Source organism: Dipodomys merriami, unplaced genomic scaffold (assembly GCF_024711535.1).
Source record: "Dipodomys merriami isolate MVZ:Mamm:240054 unplaced genomic scaffold, mDipMer1.0.p SCAF_72, whole genome shotgun sequence".
In the NCBI taxonomy this organism is placed as follows: Eukaryota; Metazoa; Chordata; class Mammalia; order Rodentia; family Heteromyidae; genus Dipodomys; species Dipodomys merriami.
The window spans coordinates 6,606,070-6,625,760 of record NW_027206313.1 but is presented as its reverse complement, the minus strand read 5'-3'; the positions used below and the strand labels follow the sequence as shown (position 1 = coordinate 6,625,760).

Sequence of the window (19,691 nt, the reverse complement as noted above, 5' to 3'; positions counted from 1 at the left end):
TGCATTGCAGTTAGGAACAGAATATATTTTATACTTACATATCTTATGGTACCCTAAACAATTATTAATAAAAACCAACCAACCCAAATGGTAAATAGAGTAAGCAACCCACCAGTTCCGTCATTAATTTAGTTAAGTAAAAGAGAAAGATATACAGTTGCCATGCTGAAATAGGTTTATCATGGTTTAAACCTAGCCGACCTACAATCTTAAAAATTTCAGTGTTTTTCATCTGGCATTAAATCGCCATTACAACTTTTGGTTTAAAGATTAGTTTTGGCTTCAGAATTAAGTTTCATTTAGTATCACCTTCTCACATCTCACAGATTCTTGACCTGAGGTGGCTGAGAACCCATGTAATTAAATATTAGTTACAGAAACAAATAAAACATAAACAGGATAGTTTAATCCACTCTATTTAACATTCTTACTAAAACTGCATTGAGAAATTATGATACAGATATGATTTACATCAGAACATAACAGCAAAAGAATGAGAAAGAGAGAGAAAAAGAGAAATGTCAGTTCTGTTTGAAGCAAGCATGTCTAGTTAGACGTTCATTGCATTTCTGGAGACTCATGGCTAACTTATAAAGGACCACATGGGCCTTGTGGGTCACCATGTATCCCTTAGTCTGAAGGCTGGTGACTTAGAGATGGAGGGAGAGGGAAGGAGGAGAGGAAGGGTTAAAAAGGCATGAAGTGGAGTGTTCATTGACAGTCAAGATAATCTGGAACTACAGGAATTCCACAGTGTCCTCCTGGCCCGTCCTGAGGCCTCCCGAGATGGGTCTGTTTTCTTACGCAGCAGCAGCAGCAACAGGAGCAGCAAACACTTTCTCAGAGAGACAAGATCAACTTTTATTGCACAAGAAGCAAACGATTCCCCTTCTCCCTTTTCCTGAGCTGAAGCTCTTCAAGGGCAAACACAAACAAGCTGATTCTCATCCGCTCATGCCTCCGACCAGCAGGGGGCGCTCAATAAGACCCCCCTCTCGAGCACCTTCTTCAGGGGAAACTGAGGTATTACGTTGGCCCCAGCGGGTCTGGTTGGTCAGTCACCATTCTCTAGCAGCTTTTGTAAGTTGTTTTGAATCTTGAAATAAGAAAAGAGAAACTGTCATTAAACAGAATGGAGGATTTTAGGAACGTATTTGCTGTGGTTTGTAAATGCTTGAGATTAATCTACTCTACCTTGAGACTAATCTACCTTATGGATGGGTTAAATTTAAATGGGGTGGAATTAGGGGGAAGTGGGTTAATGTCTGTGTGTATGAATATAATAAGTTGTTTCACACAAAATGAAATGAAACATTAAAAAGTGGGGAAAAGGGGAGAAGAAAGAGTAATGGAGTGAATTTGATAAAAGTGTATCATATGTATATAGGGAAATATCCCAATGAAATCTCTGTCTAACCAGTACAGACTGATAAAGAGAAAATGAGAACAATGAGCTAGAGATACAGGTGTGACCCGATACATCCGGAGCCAATGTGGTCTTCACAAAACACGTCTGTAGTTTTAGTTAGACAATGGTACCTCATAATGTTGAGATTATAATGCACAACATGCCCAGGAGGATTACACATTTCATAGGGACAAGATCAACCATGTCCTGTGTTTGGGCCATACGACTCTAGTCCAAGGTTGGCCATTAAAAACACTCTCAGTGCTGAATAAATAGATTTTAAAGAATTCAGAGGGAGGCAGGCACTGAAATAACTAAGACTCTGATGGGAGTAGGAAACCCTGGGGACCAAAGGAACACAACCCCCCTTTGTTGTGGTATCGTATTTGTCCACCCTAACTCATTATGAACCTTAATCCCCGAAGTTACGGGTCAATGTTAGCTTGAGGTAGCTGTATTATAAGAGGAGAAGGATATACACAGTCAGCAAACTAGCTCTGTCTCACTATGTGAGGCTATTGTGGGACCTTACAGAAAATCCATCAGTAAGAGGTTGGTTTTTCGTTTTTTGTTTTTATGGTGCTGGTCCTGGGGCTTGAACTCTGGACCTAGGCCCTGCCCCTGAGCCTTTGTATTCAAAGCTAGTGCTCTATCACTTAAGCTACAGCTCTACTTCTGGCTGTTTTTGGTGGTCAATTGGAAATAAGAGTCTTAGGGACTTTCTTGCCTGGGCTGGCTTTGAATTGCGATCCTCACATCTCAACCTTCGGAGCAGCTAAGATTACAGGTGTGAGCCACTGCTACCCAGAGCAAGATTTTTCTTTTTTTCACTAGATAGAACTCCTTGATCTTGGTTCTTCAAGCTTCTAGAGCCATAAGTTCAATACATTTTTATTCTTTATAAACTATTCTGTCTGTGGTATTTAGTTAGGACTAGCACATCATTTGGAGCCAACCATGGAGGTGCATATGTATAATCTCAGAGAGGCAGAGATGGAGGATCATGAGTATAAGATCCTGAGCTACACAGTTAGCTCTAGGCCAACTTGAATTATGTTGCGAGACCTTACCTCAAATAACAACAACAACAAAAAGGGAAAAGCTACCCTTTGGAGGTGATCTGTGATGGACAGGTATACTCAGCGGACGCAAGAGAAGGGGGTTCTAACACATATGTACTGGGATTTGATGAAGGTTTATCTCAATCTGTGATACCACACAGCAAACAGAGGGCCAGAAAGAGTAAATAACAAACCACTTTCACAAGCAGTAACTTGCAGAGTAGGGAGAAGAAGAAAGGTCTGACTATGAAATTCATGATCTTTCTACTATCTCACTCTACCATTAATAAGAAAATAATTACATCTTTACACCCTGCTTTCTTCCCTCCACATTCTTGTTCCATAGCATTCCCGCCTCACCCTCAGGAATGAAGACAAGCAGAAAGACAGAGAAGGAAATGAAGCACAAGATTGATATCTAACATCTGCAAAACATCAACAACCCCCCCCCCCCCAAAAAAAGCCCAAACAAACTCCAAAACAACAAAAATCCCAACGTAAAGCAAATGGCCAGTAAATACATGAGCTGTGGCACTTTAGTAGTAATTAGAAAATACAGAGGAAAAATCCGTGAGATTCAGTTTTACAATGTCAGACTGGCAGTCAGGGGCTGGCTGGACCAAGAACGTGTGAATGGCAAGAGAATTGGAGAAATTTTTCCAACAAATTAACCACTTACTGGTAAAGTAGGAAAAGAACAGAGGTGGCAATTATTCTCAAAATTCCCATGAGGATGACCGAGAGAGCAGTGTTCACCAGGACTTTATTGTGGCTGTGAGGCTCTACCAGGTCTGCAGCACACCCAGCATGCGGCTGCTATATCGCCCCAGGGCTGTGCTGACTAATTTCCTGATTGCTGAGGAGAGACAACCAATCAACAAAAGCTCCAACTTGGATGTGAGGGCGATCTGGCTGTGACATCTGTCACCGCATTGATCGCCACGGTTGATTTGGCTGATCTGGCTGGCTAGGCGGGTGCCCCCTCCTCCCTCACCGCTCCATGTGCGTCCCTCCCGAAGCCATGCGCTCGGTTGAAGAGGATGACCATCCCTGATAGAGGAGGACCGGTCTTCAGTCAAGGGTATACGAGTAGCTGCGCTCCCCTGCTAGAACCTCCAAACAAGCTCTCAAAAAAAGCTCGAACTTAACCCTAGCAACTCAGGAGGCTGAGATCTGAGGATTGTGATTAGAAGCCTATTAGGGCAGACAAAGTTTGTGAGACTCTTATCTCTAATTATCCACCCAAATGGCTGGAAGTGGAGCTATGGCTCAAATGGTAGTCAGCATCCATGCCCTGAGTTCAAGCTCTAGGATACACACACACACACACACACACACACACACACACACACACACACACACACACACACACACACACACACACACACACACACACACACACACACACACACACAGTTAGGATGTGGCTTGTAACTCTTTTAAACACACATCTTTGAGCAATGTGTGCAATTTGTAACATTTTAGGATGTGAACTTCTTGGAATGTGCGTTTTGTCCCACATCGACTTTTACTTGGTTCTGATGGGGACAAAGGCGGGCTCTAACGGTAATGCTGGGCGTTGGAAGAGCAGCACTGCTCTGCCCTGAACACGCCTTCTGTTACTTGTCTCCTTCTCACAGAATGTGGTGTCCTGCACAGGCCTGGTAGGAGAGGGAAGAACCAAGGGAAGGTATAGCAGGATTCTGTGAGTTTCTCTCCAAAGAACATCATTTGAATGTCAGAATGAGCAAAAGCGAAAACCAAAGTAATAGAGAATCAGTGCCCAAGCACTGAGTTCAAGCCTCACTACCAGCACAGCGACAACAAGACAAAAAAAAGAAGAGAAAGAAAACAAATACATCCTAGTCTGTAAGTCAGCACGAAAGCCAAAGTTCTTTCTTAAAAAAAAATTATGTTCAATTCTCAGAACACAATGTGTTAAAAAGAAAAATAATTTTAGTAGCGAATCTATAACTTTTCTAGGCTGATATGAAATTCAAAAGCATTGTTTCCATGTTTGCCCAAAGATATAATGACTTTTTTTTGGTCTGGGCTTGGTTTAGATCAGCAGTTTGGAAACTCCTTGCTTAGTTGTTAAATACTTGATAACATTTAGGGTTGGAAAACAAACACAGTTTAATTTTGCACCTTTGAATTTCATATTTCTTCCCACACAGCACTATTATACAAAGCTACCAAAATACTGGAAACTTACAATTAGTTCAAATGAACACAGGAGTTCCCACCTTATACCTTTTCTTAAGGATCAGAGTAAAAATCAAAGTAATCAGGTGGAAAGGGACAGAAATGCTGAAAGGGGAAGAAAGTAAGACCTAGTAACTAGACTTGATTGTGGCATATTTCTGAGATGCTTATCTTCTAGTCTTAGTTCAGCCTCCTGTAATCTTCCAAGAATGTCACAAGCTAGGGACGCTCTGTCCTGGGAGGTAAGTACCTTTAGGGGCAGAGCTGCACTACTGCCTTGATCCATAATACCTAAGGCTGGATTCTGAGCAGCAGGATAGCAGAGGGCTGGTTTATTTCTTCAGTGCTGAGATTGAATGCAGGGCCTCTCACAGGCTAAGCTGTGAGAGCCCAAGCAGGGCTTCTCAATACAAATTTGCCGCTGAACATCCCTGGTTCAAATTCCAAGTCCCTAGTTAACTTTCTACATACATGACCTTGAGCAAGGGAGTTTGAAACTCCGTTCTTTCCTTATCAGCTAGTAGCAATGACATCTACTTTCTAGGGTCCTACTATGGACTGAGTGTGATTATTTTGGGTCTTGCAGGAATCAGCCTGGTGCAGTTGTAGCTGCATCTTTGTTCAGCCCCCATAGCAGTTGCTCACTTCCCACTGGGGCCTTCCAGAACCCGGGGTCGATGGTCACACGCCGCTGGCCTGCTGGTACAAAGAAATATGTCCAGCCAAGTAGGAAGCACAAAAGTCAGACCAACCAGGCCACAATTTTAAGGCAAATGTTTCTTCATTGAAATACAGAGTTTCTTTTTACACTGATTTTGCAACCTCTTGAACAAGGTTGACCACCTGAACGTATCTGAGTGTGTAAGCCTTGGCTGATTCAAATGACAGGAGCTAGTGTGATTATGCACAGGAAAGACGAAAGTCACCTTTTCTAGTTTCACTATGTTGGCTGTGAGCTCTTGGCAGAGGATCTCCACGTTTAACTGTACTTCAGACCCCAGGCCCGACGAGACAGTCTGTCTGTAAGAACAAAGAGAAGAGTCATTATGGGCAAGGGAACAAGAGACTGAACGCATTTTAGATCTAGCGGAAGAGAAGACTAGGCTACGGCAGAGGGACTGAGCACTTCTGTATGTATCAGGCCTCGCAGTAATGCCGAAGCCCACACCGGATATGTAGGAGACTAATCCCTTCAAGCTTAACTAGAAATCTGTTACACTACTTTGGAGCAAGCTGTGGCTTGGCTTCTAAACAAAAACCAGACCATTACTGTAGAACACGTGGTTTCTATCCCACCGTGATAGACACTTACAAGGATTACTGCTCATTTCAGGCACAGACATTATTATTTTTTCCTTGAATAGGAGTGATTTCTAGTAGAACTTTCAGAGAGTTTGGGAATGTCTTATCTAGATTAAGTTGCCACTGAAGTAGACTTTTTAGCTGATTCCTTGAGATCTGTCATGCAAGTATAGTTGGCCTTGCCTTACACTAAAGTAGGTGTAGTCAACATGCACTACTGAACTATTTCTGTCATGGGCTTTTACTCCGGGGTCTTGCATTAGCTAACAGTATATAGGAAATATGGGAAAGCACAATAAATACATTTAATTGCAGAGAGGGTCTGAAGCTATTTATGAGATATTCCACAACAAGGTTAAGAACCCTGGTCTGTACTGTTTCTGTATGTCCTGCTTTTGATTTCATGTTAGCTTTTTAACTTTGCATGTCAGTGACTGGTCTCATTGGTTTCACCTAGGGTCTACTTTTGAGACAGAGGCATTTGGTAAATGATGATGATGATTATTTTTGGCAGTATTAGAGTTTGAACTCACCCTTAACAGGCTGGTGCTCTACTGTTGAGCCATGCCTCCAGCCCTGGTTTTTTGCAGGCTAATTTTGGACATTGCCTGTGTGAGCACATGAACTATGATCCACTTATTTTAGGCTTCCCATTGTTGCTGAGATTACAAGCACGTGCCACATGTCTAGCTTCTCTTCACCGAGTTGGAGTCTGGTGGATTATTCTGCCTGGGCTGGCCTGGAATTTGGACTCTCAGTCTTAGCCACTTGGAATGACAGGTGCATGTCACCAGAGCCAGCTAGTGTTGAGGAGAGGTCTCCAGAACTCCATTGCCAGGGCTGGCCTCACATCTAGTTCAGCTTCCCAAGTAGCTAGGATTACAGGCATGAGCCACAGGCAACCGGCTTGCTTGGCAAATTATTGGCAATTATCCATATCTTAACAATTATCTGTTTTCTAGTGCTGAGACAAATACTGCACTCCTCATCTTCAACACATAGAAACGGAATGTAAATCTCTGATTTTCTAGATGAGGGAACCGAGGCCCAGAGAACTGTCATTCTGAGTGGCAGTGGTGTTCTCACTCCTGCGATGGGAATTCGGGGGAACAGCAGACCCTGAGGAGCTATAATCGACAGCTGTTGGTGTGCTGCAGCTGGTAACACGTATGGAGTCTGAGGGAAGGGGCTTCTGCACATGAGGAATCAGGTTGCCCGTGTGGATTAGTGTAGATGGGTCACTCCGGGGACCTGGGGAAGCTTGGCCCGGACTAGCACAGAAGCAACAGGCTTCCCTCCATGGGTGTCTCTCCATGTCCTTGAGCTTCTTGTGACTTCCTTTAAAGGTCTATTTTCAGACTCCTTCCTGAGTAGGTTCTTTCAAGAGGAGAATGAATATTCCACTTACTTATGGAATTTCCCCTCCCCTCACTTCCAAGTTAATGAACCGATAACAGGACATAAGGTATTATTCCCATAACTACTCCTATGTGACAGTGAACGAAAAGCCTGCAGAATCACTTGTTAACTTCAATTGTACTGGCATTCTGGACCAGATGGGAAAATAAGGGGAGGATCTGAATCTAGTGCAGACAATTTTTTAGACTTCTGTATTTCTCTCTCTCTGTGTGTGTGTGTGTGTGTGTGTGTGTGTGTGTGTGTGTGTGTGTGTGTGTGTGTGTGTGTGTGTGTGTGTGTGTGTGTGTGTGTGTGTGTGTGTGTGTGTGTGTGTGTGTGTGTGTGTGTGTGTGTGTGTGTGTGTGTGTGTGGTTTAAAATGACCTGAATACCAGAAGACATGTAAGCCACAGAAAAGAGCTCCTAGATAATCAGGTGACAAGAAAGTAGGTCCTAGAATGGTGTAGTACAAAACTTCTCAAAGTTCTCAAAGAAGTCCTAATCCCCTACCTACTGCATCAGAAATTCGGGAGTGGATCCTTCAATATCTCCTCCAAGGCCTCTAGATAATTCTGGTGCACACTAACGGATGAGAGGCTCTGGCGGGCTGGGAAGCCCAGGTAGCTATAGAGACCTGCATTTATACCATGTAACAAAGTCATTTAATTATTTGTCTCAGTCTCTGTTTCCTCATCTGTGAGACACAAATAACAGCTTCCTACAAGGCTACAATGAAAAATAATGAGGTTAAAATCATTTGACTTGTACATGTATATTTCCATTTTGATAATGATTCTGTCAGATGGTAGGTTCTATATAAACCCTGCTACTTAAGACTTGAGGCTGAAAGTATGCTTTCTGGTGGAATGTAATGATTTAACTTTATTTTTCATTCAATACAACAAAATCCTCAGGTAAATATGGTTTGGGAAATAATATGTCTGAATAGATTTAATTAGGTTAGGCATGTTGAAAAGTGACGCATGACTAAAGCCTTTATAGATGTATTCAACTGACTAGTAAACAGATGAACATTTATAGTGGTCAAGAAGTTTGTCAATAAGTTAATTTAATATGCATGATGCTCATGCTTGCTGACACATGCTGAGTTACTTGAATTGCTTCTTTCACTGCCATATCACAAAGACAAACTTGTATAGTCTAATAAATAGGCTGAAGATACCATCATGTCTTAGGATAACAGAGGCAGATAATTCAGTGTTAAGTGTGCTTCTGTCTGTTTCCTTGGTGACACTGTAATTCAGGAATAGTGCAGGGGTAGGTCATTTATTTCTATGGCCCTGCTACCTCTTTACTGTTCACATATACACTTAACCCAATGTCTCCTAGAGAGTGTGTTCTCGATTCATATTTGCTAAGCAGGATGCTAACTAAGCTCCAGTGAATTGGACTAATCTGAGCAGGGAACAGATGTGGGCTGGAGGGGAGGGTCTTACTCAGTACTGTGGGTGTCCACAGTGGATGTCAGGGACCCCAGCTGCTCCTCCAGAGTGTTAATTCTGTATCTCATGTAGAAAGTGGAGATGATAAGTGCACACACACTGGAAAGGAACAACAAGAAATTTCCAATAAGTTAATGGCAACCACCTGATAACAGAAACACAATAACGTCCTACACTGGAAGGATTTTCCAAAATAACTTGGCTAAAGAGATATTGAAAATGCCTTTTGAAGCCCGGTGCTATAAAGATTCCATGTGGAGATTTATTTAGAGAACTGAATCATTCACTTCTATACTTACTAGTCAAGAGATTACTTACACAATTGCATAGATTATAAGAATATGTTGAACAGCTGGACATTTCTCAGACTTGACTTTAGGTAAGATTCCAATTGTTTCTGACTGACCTGTTGGGTTAAAAACAAAAAAGGAGCAGTTTAAGACCAGGAACCTGAGGCTCATGCTTTTAATCCTAGCTAGTCAGGAGGCTGAGATCTTACAGGTTCTAAGTTAGCCTGGGCAGAGAAATCCCTGAGATTCTTATCTCCAATTAACCACTACCACCACCACCAAAAAAAAAAAAAGCCAGGAGTGAAGCTATGGTTCAAGTGGTGAGCTCAGCTTTGAGTGACAAAGCTAAGGACAGTGCTAAGGCCCCTAATTCAAGCCCCAGTACCAGCATATGCACACATGCACACACACACACTAACAGTTTAACACCATAATGCAGTATACTTCTTTCAAGAGGTACTTGTCATTCCTAAGTAAAGAAAACATCAACCAAGCCTCCCAGTGGCTATTTTAGCCAGTAGCTTCAAGACTTTCCAACAGTTTTGTTCAACAGTTTTTCTCTATGTCTATTTTATGAAGGGTTTCTCTGGGGACATATGGAGTCACTGGAGAACAAGAAAAGACCTTCCGAGCTCTTATGCCAGTATAACTAACAACTAGTGACTAGAACAATTAGCAAAAAAAAAAAGAATCTGAGTTTTACCATCAAAACTGTGGATTATCATTTCAAAGTAACTGGGATAATGAAGCAACTTTCATAAAGGGAGAATATGAGAGGCCGATCACCTAGTGAATTCAGAGCTGGATGCTATTTGTTGAATGAATAAGTGAGACTATGCAGAGACCTACAATAGGAGGGGAGGAGGAATATGAAAGGAGTCATATAAACGAAACATTGGGACTCTTTAGAAGTTCCAAACAGCCAGGTGCTGGTGGCTCAAGTCTGTAATCCTAGCTACTCAGGAGGCTGAGATCTGAGGATCGCAGTTGGAAACCAGCCTGGCCAGGCAAGTCTGTGAGACTCTGACTCCCAACACACTAATGAAAATTCCAGAAGGGAGCTGTGGCTCCAGTGGTAGAACGCTAGCCTTGAGCAAAAAGCAGCTCAGGAACAGCACCTAGACTCTGAGTTGAAGTCCCAGGACCAGCACACACACAAAATTCAAACAGAAATCGCCCCGTGTCCATAAAACCTTCAGTTCCTTACCATGTGTGGGAAGGGTCTTGGCTTTGCCATCAGGCACTCTGTTCAAATGGGTGTCGGCCCGAGGTGGTTTTGCCTCCCCTTTGGTGGCATTCAGAACTGTCTGGGATTCTGTCACGTGGAAGTCTACCAAGCCAAAGTGAGGTGGGGTCAGTTTGTTCCCAGATGGATTTGAAAACAGCATCAACCACAAAGCAAATCAATTCTTTTCCTTCTTTTTTTTTTTTTTTGGGCGGTGGTGGTGGTGGTTTTGAACTCAGGCATTTGCATACAACTCAGCTTACTTGCTTGGCTGGAGCTCTACTACTTAAGCCACACCTCCAATTGAGCGTGTGTGTGTGTGTGTGTGTGTGTGTGTGTGTGTGTGTGTGTGTGTGTGTGTGTGTGTGTGTGTGTGTGTGTGTGTGTGTGTTGCTACTGGGGCTGGGGCTTGAACTAAGGGCCTGGGTAGGTACTGTGTCTTAGATGTTTTGCTTAAGGATGGTGCTGTACCACTTGAGTCACAGATCCATTTCCAGCTTTTTGCTGATTAATTGAAGATAAGAATGTCATGGACTTTCTGCCTGACTGGCTTTGACCCTTGATCCTCAGATCTTAGCCTCCTGAGTAGCTAGAAATACAGGCATGGGTGAGTGACTGACACCTGGCTTAGCTGAGCTTTTCGGTGGTTCAAAGCCAACCCAGGCTGGCTTTGAATCCCAGTCCTCCAATATCATTCTCCGTGGTAGCTAGGATTAGTGGTGTCAGCCACTAGCATCTGGATAAAACAAATAAATTCTGAATCTGTACAACGGCCAAGAATATACACGGACTGGCACAAGTGGGGTGAGGTGGGTGGATTCAAACCCAATGCTCAAGCAAATAAGTAATAAAGTGATCCTGGAGCAGTTGTGGCTGAAGCCACAACAGTGGATACTATTACTGCAGCGAGAGGTAAGAAAACAGTGCACACTGTCATCCTAATAGAATGTCTTTGTGTGGTGTGTGTGTGTGTGTGTGTGTGTGCGCGCGCGCGCACGCACGTGCATTCGTGCGCGCTGTTCTGGGGTTTGAATTCAGGGCCTTATGCTCTTGCTTGGCTTTTTTTTTTTTGCTCAAGGCTGGCACTTTGCCACTGGAGCCACACTGACACTTCGGAGACAGGATCTTGTGAATGCCCCAGGCTGTTTTGGAACTTGCTTCATAGCCCAGGCTGGCCTCAAACTTTTGATCCTCCTGCTTTTGCCTCCTGAGCACAACACCATATCTGGCTCATTCTGTCAACTAATGAGACATTTCTTAAATACACATAAAAAGGAAATGAGTTTTTACTCTAGAAAGACATTTCCTTTTCTTTGAACTTTCAATACCCCCTTTCAGACTCCCTCTGCATCTGTTAAATAGGAAGAGTGCGGAGTGGGCTGTGCGTGTTTTGCGGGGAGTTAAGTTTGAGACAAGATACAAAGATTTTCCAGACCTCGGGAGTTCTCTGATTCTGGAGTCTGAGAACCCGAACTGCTGTATCCTTCCATGTCCTGCCTTCTTTGTTCAACCACTCCATCGAGGTCTGAGAATTCATCATTGAAGTCCTGCAGGGACACAGTGACAGTAGAATGTTCTTTATTCGTGAAGGGCAGGCCTTCATAAGCCCTGGCTCACTCTCACTTGACCCACAGAATATGGGGAAAAAAGGGACTGCCCTCTACTACTGGGATTTTCCTAACTCATCAGTTTCTGGTTACTGAAACTGAGATTCTTCTGGCTGGTTAGAATCCTGCCAAGAGACAGTAGCCAACTTGTTTGCAATAACAAATAGCTAGAAAAAAACAACAACACTAGAATGTTAATGGTGTAAAAGCATCCAAGCTTGAAACTAGAGAAGCTTCATTAATGCTTTGTAATAAGGAAAATGGACTGCTCTAGACACTTTACAAAAAGAAAACGTGAACAGAAAGTCAAGGATCCAAGTTTGAATCCATGTTTTAAAAAAAAAGAGCACATATTGCTAAAGTATTGTTTACAGAAAATACGGAAAGCAGAAAAGGAAAAGCAGGTTGCAAATTGGACCAAGAAAATTAGAAGCTCCTTAATCCCCCTAGATCAATCAAAACAGGTCAGACACATGACATTTATTATAGAACGGTGACAGGGAAGCAAGAGACAAAGCAGAGTGGTTCTGCTTGGGAAACCACCAGCTCCTCTAACGGAGGTCCCAGGTGGTGTCATGAAAATGTCCTGGCAAAGATACAATTAGGTTGAGCTTTTAGCAATTCCGGCAGCTGCCAAAGAAGAGACTCACCTTGTGACAGCTTTTCCCCTTGAACTTGCTGTCCTGTCTTTGGTTATTTAAATTAAATTCAATTTCATTTAAGAATTTACAGGTGTGTGTGTGTGTGTGTGTGTGTGTGTGTGTGTGTGTCAATTTCATTTAAGAATTTACAGGTGTGTGTGTGTGTGTGTGTGTGTGTGTGTGTGTGTGTGTGTCTGTGTACTAGTGGCTCAGGGAACTGAGATCTGAGGTTCTGAATTTGGAGTTAGTTCAGGCAGGAAAGGCCCAGAGACTCTTTTCTCTAATTATCCAGCAAAAAGCTGAAATGAAGCAGAAAGTTCAGGCAGGAAAGGCCCAGAGACTCTTTTCTCTAATTATCCAGCAAAAAGCTGAAATGAAGCAGAAGCCCAAGTGGTAGAGTACCAGCCTTGAGTGGAAAAGCTAAGGGAGAGTGTGAGTTCAAGCCTCAGTACTAGGACCCCCCAAAACAATTATAGGAGGAAGGAAAATTAAAACATCAAAGCTCTTCAACTTTATCAAATGCCTATTCTGTTTAAGATTATGCAAAACTGCTTATAAAATTACATTTAATCTCCATAGCCATGTCATGAGGCTGGCATGTCAATACATCAAGGAACTGAATGTGGGCAGCGACTGAACTTGCCTGGTGACCAAACATGACTGTGGGGACCCACAGGTAAAACCAGGCTTGCCACATTCCAAGCGTTCATATTTAATTGTTTTGACTTTATGGAAAGTGTGATACCTTGCAAGACTCTCTTACAATGTCAGGAAGTGACAGAAAACAGTTCCTGGGCAGCAGCGTGACTGTGAAGGGAACTGAGCAATGTTCTATGGTATACTGTGCTGTGTGGCTAAGGCACAATGTTAGGTCTATAAAATGCATTTTTCATGGGATTTTCAACCCATGCTGGGCTTATTAGGATGGAAACTTATCATCTGCAGAAGAGCATTTGTAAATGGAATCGTACAATATGTGGTCCTGTTTTCCCCACTTAGTATAATGTTTTCAAAGTGGAGCCTCTCGGTAACAATGTATCAGCATTTCTTTCTTTTTTATGGCTAGACATTATTCCTTTGTGTATATAAATCATGTTAAAAGATCTATTCATTAGATGAAGGACATTAGGCTCTTCCTCCTCACATTTTGGTCATTATGAATAATGAACAATTCTTTTTAATAACTTTTATGTAGTTGTACCGAGAGGTTACAACTCAAAATGAACATTCTTTGACAAGTTTTTCCGTAATCACTTTTTTTTTTTTTTTTAAATTTGAGACAGTGTCTCAAATGTGGCCCAGGGTTTAGTCTCCAATTCCTGTCTCAAACTTCTGAGTGCTGAGATTACAGGCATGTACCACCATGCTCCACTTGTGAACATGCTTTGAATCTAAATAAATAAATGCACATTTTTTTTGCGTGTGTGTGCCAGTCCTGGGGCTTGAACTCACTGCCTTGGCTTATTTTGCTCAAGGCTGGTGCTCTATTTTTTATTTTTGGGTCCGGTCGTGGGGCCTGAACTCTGGGCCTGGGTGCTGTCCTTCAGCTCTTCAGCTCAAGGCTAGCGCTCTACCACTCGAGCCACAGCGCCACTTCCGGCTTTTTTCTTTTTGCTTATGTGGTGCTGAGGAATCGAACCCAGGGCCTCAGGCATGCAAGGCAAGCGTTCTACCACTGAGCCACCTTCCCAGCCCTAGGCTGGTGCTCTATCACTTGAACCACACCTCCACTTCTGTTTTTTTTTTCTGATTAAATAGAGATAAAAGGCTCTTGGATTTTTCTACTTGGGCTGGCTGTAAGGCAGGATCCTCAGATCTCAGTCTTGAGTTTCTGAGATTATAGGTGTGAGGGCCTGATATTTCCCAGTTTGTCACAGAGAGTGTGTACAGTGCTTTGTGGTATGAGTTGTGCCCTACCTCATACAGACTTGTGACTCTCTTTGAATGATGTTACTGGTTGTGGATGTAGGTGAGGAGTTGAGCACTTGCTTAGAGTATGTGAGAGAAACAAAGCAGACCTTATGAATGGGTGGCTCACCATCACAACCTACTATCGTGTAGAACTTTATCTTCTGCAGAACAACTCTCAACTATGACAAACAAGCTTATGGCCTCCTGTGGTTCTTCTCCAGGAAAGATATGCTCTGTTTCTTCATCTGGGCCTCAAAAACTCTGCTCCTATGTTTTCCCCAGCCCTGCTCACGGTGTAGGCATAGTGCATTGTGGGACACACTCCTTTTGCCTTTAGATAGCTATGTAGGCAACTCACCAGAGGCAAAGATGAAGGGCGGTCTTCCCGGAAGCTGTTTTCAGGAGAAGATGGATTGGGACTGTTACCAACACTCGAATTCTGAAATTATTGAAACAACGTGAAAAACTAGACCAACCACAAAACCATACAAAATACAGGAATGGAGGCTCAGGACGCCACACTCACGTCTAAGTGTCCACACACAGATCTGAGCAGTTTGTATGTGGAATCTCTGGAGAGTAAGGAGACGAATATGTACTGAAAAAAAAAAAAAAAAAATCATGATTAACAAAGAACCTCTTGAGGAGATGAAAAAGTTCAGAGTTCAAAATAATATCTGTAATCCAGGCCCAGGTGGCTTATACCTGTAATCCTAGCTATTCAGGAAGCTAAGATCTGAGGGTTCTTGCCCAGGCAAGAAAGTCTGTGAGACTCTTACCTTCAATTTAGGACCAAAAATCCGAAGGGCAGCTGTGGCCCAAGTGGTAGAACTCTAGCCTTGAGCAAAAAAACTGAGGGACAGCACACACACACACACACACACACACACACACACACACACACACACACACACACACACACACACACACACACACACACACACACACACACACACACACACACACACACACACACACACACACACACAGTGGCTCATGCCTGTAATTGGAGGTTGAGATTTAAGATTACAATTTAAGGGCTGGGAAGGTGGCTCAGTGGTAGAGCGCTTGCCTTGCATGCCTGAGGCCCTGGGTTCGATTCCTCAGCACCACATAAGCAAAAAGAAAAAAGCCAGAAGTGGCGCTGTGGCTCAAGTGGTAGAGTGCTAGCCTTGAGCTGAAGAGCTGAGGGACAGTGCCCAGGCCCAGAGTTCAGGCCCCACGACTGGACCCCAAAAAAAAAAAAGAAGAAAAAAAGATTACAATTTAAAGCCAGCCCAGGCAAAAAAATCCTTGAAACTCTTATACCATTTAGCCAGCAAAAAGCTAGAGGTGGAGATATGACTCATGTGGTAGAACATTAGCCTTGAGCAAAGTATCTAAGAGACAGCATCCAGGCCTTGAATTCAAGTGCCAGGACTGGCACATACACACATTAAAAAAAGTATTGCTCGGGCTGGGAAGGTGGCTCAGTGGTAGAGCGCTTGCCTTGCATGCATAAGGCCTTGGGTTCGATTCCTCAGCACCACATAAGCAAAAAAAAAAAAAGCTGGAAGTGGCAGGTGGCTCAAGTGGTAGAGCGCTAGCCTTGAGCTGAAGCGCTGAGGGACAGCGCCCAGGCCCAGAGTTCAGGCCCCACGACCGTACCCAAAAAAAAAAAACCAAACAAAAAACAAAAAAAGGATTGCTCTACAGTTTTTATGTTTTTAAAAGACACAGACCATTCTCTCATTTATATTCTTAGTTTCCTCATTCAAACACTGTTTTTATTGCTTTTCTGGAATAAAGCAAGTATAGTCCTTCCAAAATAGCAACAAAAAAAAAATCCCTAAACTCTATTTAGGAGCAGTAATAAAGAAATGTAGGTCAAATGAAGCCTTTAAAAGTATGACCAAAGTGCCACACAAAAGCCTGGAAAGGCATGGGCGCTGTGACATCGGCAGTGTCCTTGGAGTCTCTCTCTCTTCAATCTGGTTTTTGTTTTGGAGGGTATTGAAGAATTCCCACGGGCCCGCTTTCTCTGCCCTGACCCAGATTTCCGCTGCAAACTTCCCAGCGGCTCTGCTTTGTGGGCTCATTTTTCCCAAGCCACCTCTGGATTCTTCCTTATACAAATATGGAGATTTCTAGTGGGTGCTTGCAAGTGAGCTATGGGAATGGGGTAAAATCTGAGGTAGACATATAATTTGGGGGCAAATGATAGATGGGAAACATTTACCATAAATGGAACATTCAGAAAATATTCAAAATATTCATCCATTTATGTGGGGGGAAAAAATCCCAGGATTTTGTGCTGATCCTCCTCATTTGCCAATAAAAGACGTTGATATCATTTCCAATGTAACAAGTAACAAATACTTGTCATATTCCAAAGTAATTAATACTGTGGGTTGTGGCATTAGACAGATCTAGTTGTAAATTTTAACTGCGATGCTAAGTGAATGCCATTGGGAAAATTGTTGAACTGTGCTTTCCTTACGGGATGAGAGAATGGGATTAAATAAGAACAAAGAAAGCCCTTGATTTATGCCTGACCATGAGTAGTAGTAGGATTACTATTTTAAAAAAATCCTAAAATACATACTTAGCTTATTTTCAGACTAGCCTCTTTTATCTTTCCATTTCTTTTCTCCTAAGTTATCCAGTAGGATAAAAAACTGAATATAACTTTTATGCTGCCATAAAAATAGCAGGTATAAGATTAAAAAATGGTTTCTAATGTAAATGAGTAACCAAATCCCTCTACTCCCTTTCTTGTATTAAGCTAAAACAAATACTGTTTCCAATGGAAGCATTTCTGACTGCACGTGCCTGAGATAGCCCAAAAACGAAGAGCGGCTCAATGATCTGGGCAGAAGGCAGGCTGCTCAGGCACCGGGCAGCCAGGAGAATCCCTGGAGCTCATCCTGAAGCTGCACTTGCAGAATAGGCCTGGGGTTCACGCATGCGGGGTGGCTCTGGGGAGGAGCCGACTGGGGTTATGAGGAGATAGTTGCCTCATCCCAGGATTTCCCAGTATCATCCTGCCTCACCCTGAAAGCAGGTGGTTGTTATTGTTTCCACTTAAGTAATAATAAATTAACTGGATATATCAATTTGTCCTGATGAAAAAGATGTTAGGGGAAGGAAACTCGGGAGGGTTTTTTTTGGTTTGTTTATTTGTTTTGGCCCTCTATCAGGCAAATCCATTTAAATCAGCAGGAAATTCAAACTTGGCAAAAATTATGTTAGAATATACCATCTTGTGGGGGAAATGATATTCCATAGATGTCTCTACACTATACTTGTACAAATGCACTTTCTAGAAGATAATCTGCCTCAGACATTACAACAGATGATAATATTTACGGCGCAGGGTCCTAGCGACTGTCAGCAGAAGGTTTATAAGGCAAAGGAGTCCAGAGCAGGCCAGAGGGAGAGGTAGTAGTCTTGCTCTTGGAGTACTTACCCTGTCTGTGACTGTTGTTATGATCAGAGCATTTGGCACCAGGAGAGCAGTTTTGGTTTTCTTTATTAGGGTTACTGAGAAAGCTGGAATAGTGATCTGAAACAGAAGAACCAACTTAATACTGGCTGAGACTCCAATTAACCATCAAAAAGCCAGAAGGAGGCTCAATTGGTCGAGCACTAGCATTGAGGGAAAATGCTAATGGACAGCACCCAGAACCTGGGTTCTAGCTTAACACAGCACCAGACCAAAACCAAAACAAATAGCAACAAAAAACAAAACGAAAATAAACCAGCCCACCTAAAAACCCTCCATGATTCACAGTCAGCGGTAGAGTGACTGAAAACTCAGAGATTACACAGGCCCAGGAGGGATTCTCTCTGACTCTAGGCAGTGTGAATGGGTGAAGATTAGATTTTCCCTTCTTTACGGGAGAGTTGGGGAAGGCGTGGCAGGAGGCAAATGACCGTGTCCTGTTGCTTTTTTCTTACACTCAGGATGTCACATACCTCAGTTTCCCCACACCCATATTTAATGAGGAGGAAGAGGTGTGCACCGGCAGGCACATACCTGGGGGTACAGGTGTGTGATTTCCCCAGACGGTGCCTTACATGCTCATTTACAGCCCTGACCCCTTCTCTCCTGGGAGCTGGTACGAACACAGTGCAAAAACAGATATGTTAAAAAGTGTTTTGGTTTCAAACATGCAAATTCTTTAAAAAGAATGTGTTCATGCCAGGGCGTGATCCCAGGGCCTCCCATATTCACCCGGCTTTTGACACGACTAATACTCTACCACGTGAGCCACACCTGCAAGTTCTAAATTCATTTGAAATGAAGCAAATTATGGCACCCTCCCATAGGAATGACGTAAGCATCACAGGTGACACCTGGGTAAAGAGGACTCAGGATATGGGGCGGGATCATCACGGCATGGTGCGTGTGTGCATATGTAAGGAAATGAGTGAACCTGCCACATAGGGAAAGAGGCAAGTTTGTGTCATCTGGGTGCATTTATTTCTGCAGTGTTCGGATCCTCAACAAGAGACACAATCATGCTATGAAATTTAAAATAATTTGAGTGGAAAAGGAAACCGGACAAGGATAGAGCAAGATGTCATAAAGGAAGCGGGATTTGAAATGAGCAGATGGGAAGGAGAGCAGGACCGATGGGTAAGTCTGATGAAGACACACTGAACTTGAATATGTAGAATTGCCCTCGTTCTGTTCCTCCTAGTCTCCCTCCCACATTCTCCTTCATAAGGTATTAAACTTAGGGACTTGTGCTTGCCAGACAAGCGCCTATCACTTGAGCTATATACCACCACCGCTAGATGTCATTTCTAGTCTTTACACTAACCTTAGTGTCTTTTCCAAAGACCTTGGAATGAAAACAAATCCAGTTCTCTGATACAAAGAGCTTTCCTTGGTACAGTATTTCTTTCTGTAGAGCACATGTAAAACCTGGGAGGAAACAGACAGATGTAGTAACATCATTTAGAAGTCCCATGAAAACATCATTTCCACTTAAAATAAAACCTGCATATGTTTTGCTGATTTAGGGATAGAGATAATAGAGATTAGAGATAAGCACTGTACCCTTGCGTTCTAGCACCTCCTTTTCAGGCTTTTCTTTCTACTGTTTCTTGTTTTGTTTTCCTGAGACAGGGTCTTGTTGTGGAGTCCATGTAGTTTGTGATCCTTCTACACAACTCTAATGAGTGCTCAGATTA

At 42.9% G+C, this 19,691-nt stretch overlaps 1 protein-coding gene across 4 annotated transcripts in view; it reads right to left on the bottom strand.

Moving 5' to 3' along the window:
- Window positions 1–386: 386 nt before the first annotated feature.
- LOC138818230 (GRAM domain-containing protein 2B) overlaps window positions 387–19,691 on the bottom strand; it is a 103,069-nt gene continuing 83,764 nt past the window's right edge. For 3 of the 4 annotated variants that reach the window (XM_070009248.1, XM_070009247.1, XM_070009250.1), the window contains exons 5-14: window positions 19,319–19,422; window positions 17,959–18,054; window positions 15,037–15,108; window positions 14,869–14,949; window positions 11,787–11,898; window positions 10,334–10,456; window positions 9,155–9,242; window positions 8,831–8,935; window positions 5,601–5,694; window positions 387–1,096 (exon numbers count right to left, since the gene is read on the bottom strand). In XM_070009248.1, coding sequence (XP_069865349.1) covers window positions 1,055–1,096; window positions 5,601–5,694; window positions 8,831–8,935; window positions 9,155–9,242; window positions 10,334–10,456; window positions 11,787–11,898; window positions 14,869–14,949; window positions 15,037–15,108; window positions 17,959–18,054; window positions 19,319–19,422 — 917 coding nt within the window. In that variant the 3' untranslated portion in view covers window positions 387–1,054. The remainder of the gene's footprint in view (window positions 1,097–5,600; window positions 5,695–8,830; window positions 8,936–9,154; window positions 9,243–10,333; window positions 10,457–11,786; window positions 11,899–14,868; window positions 14,950–15,036; window positions 15,109–17,958; window positions 18,055–19,318; window positions 19,423–19,691) is intronic. The other variant, XM_070009251.1, reaches the window with a different exon arrangement.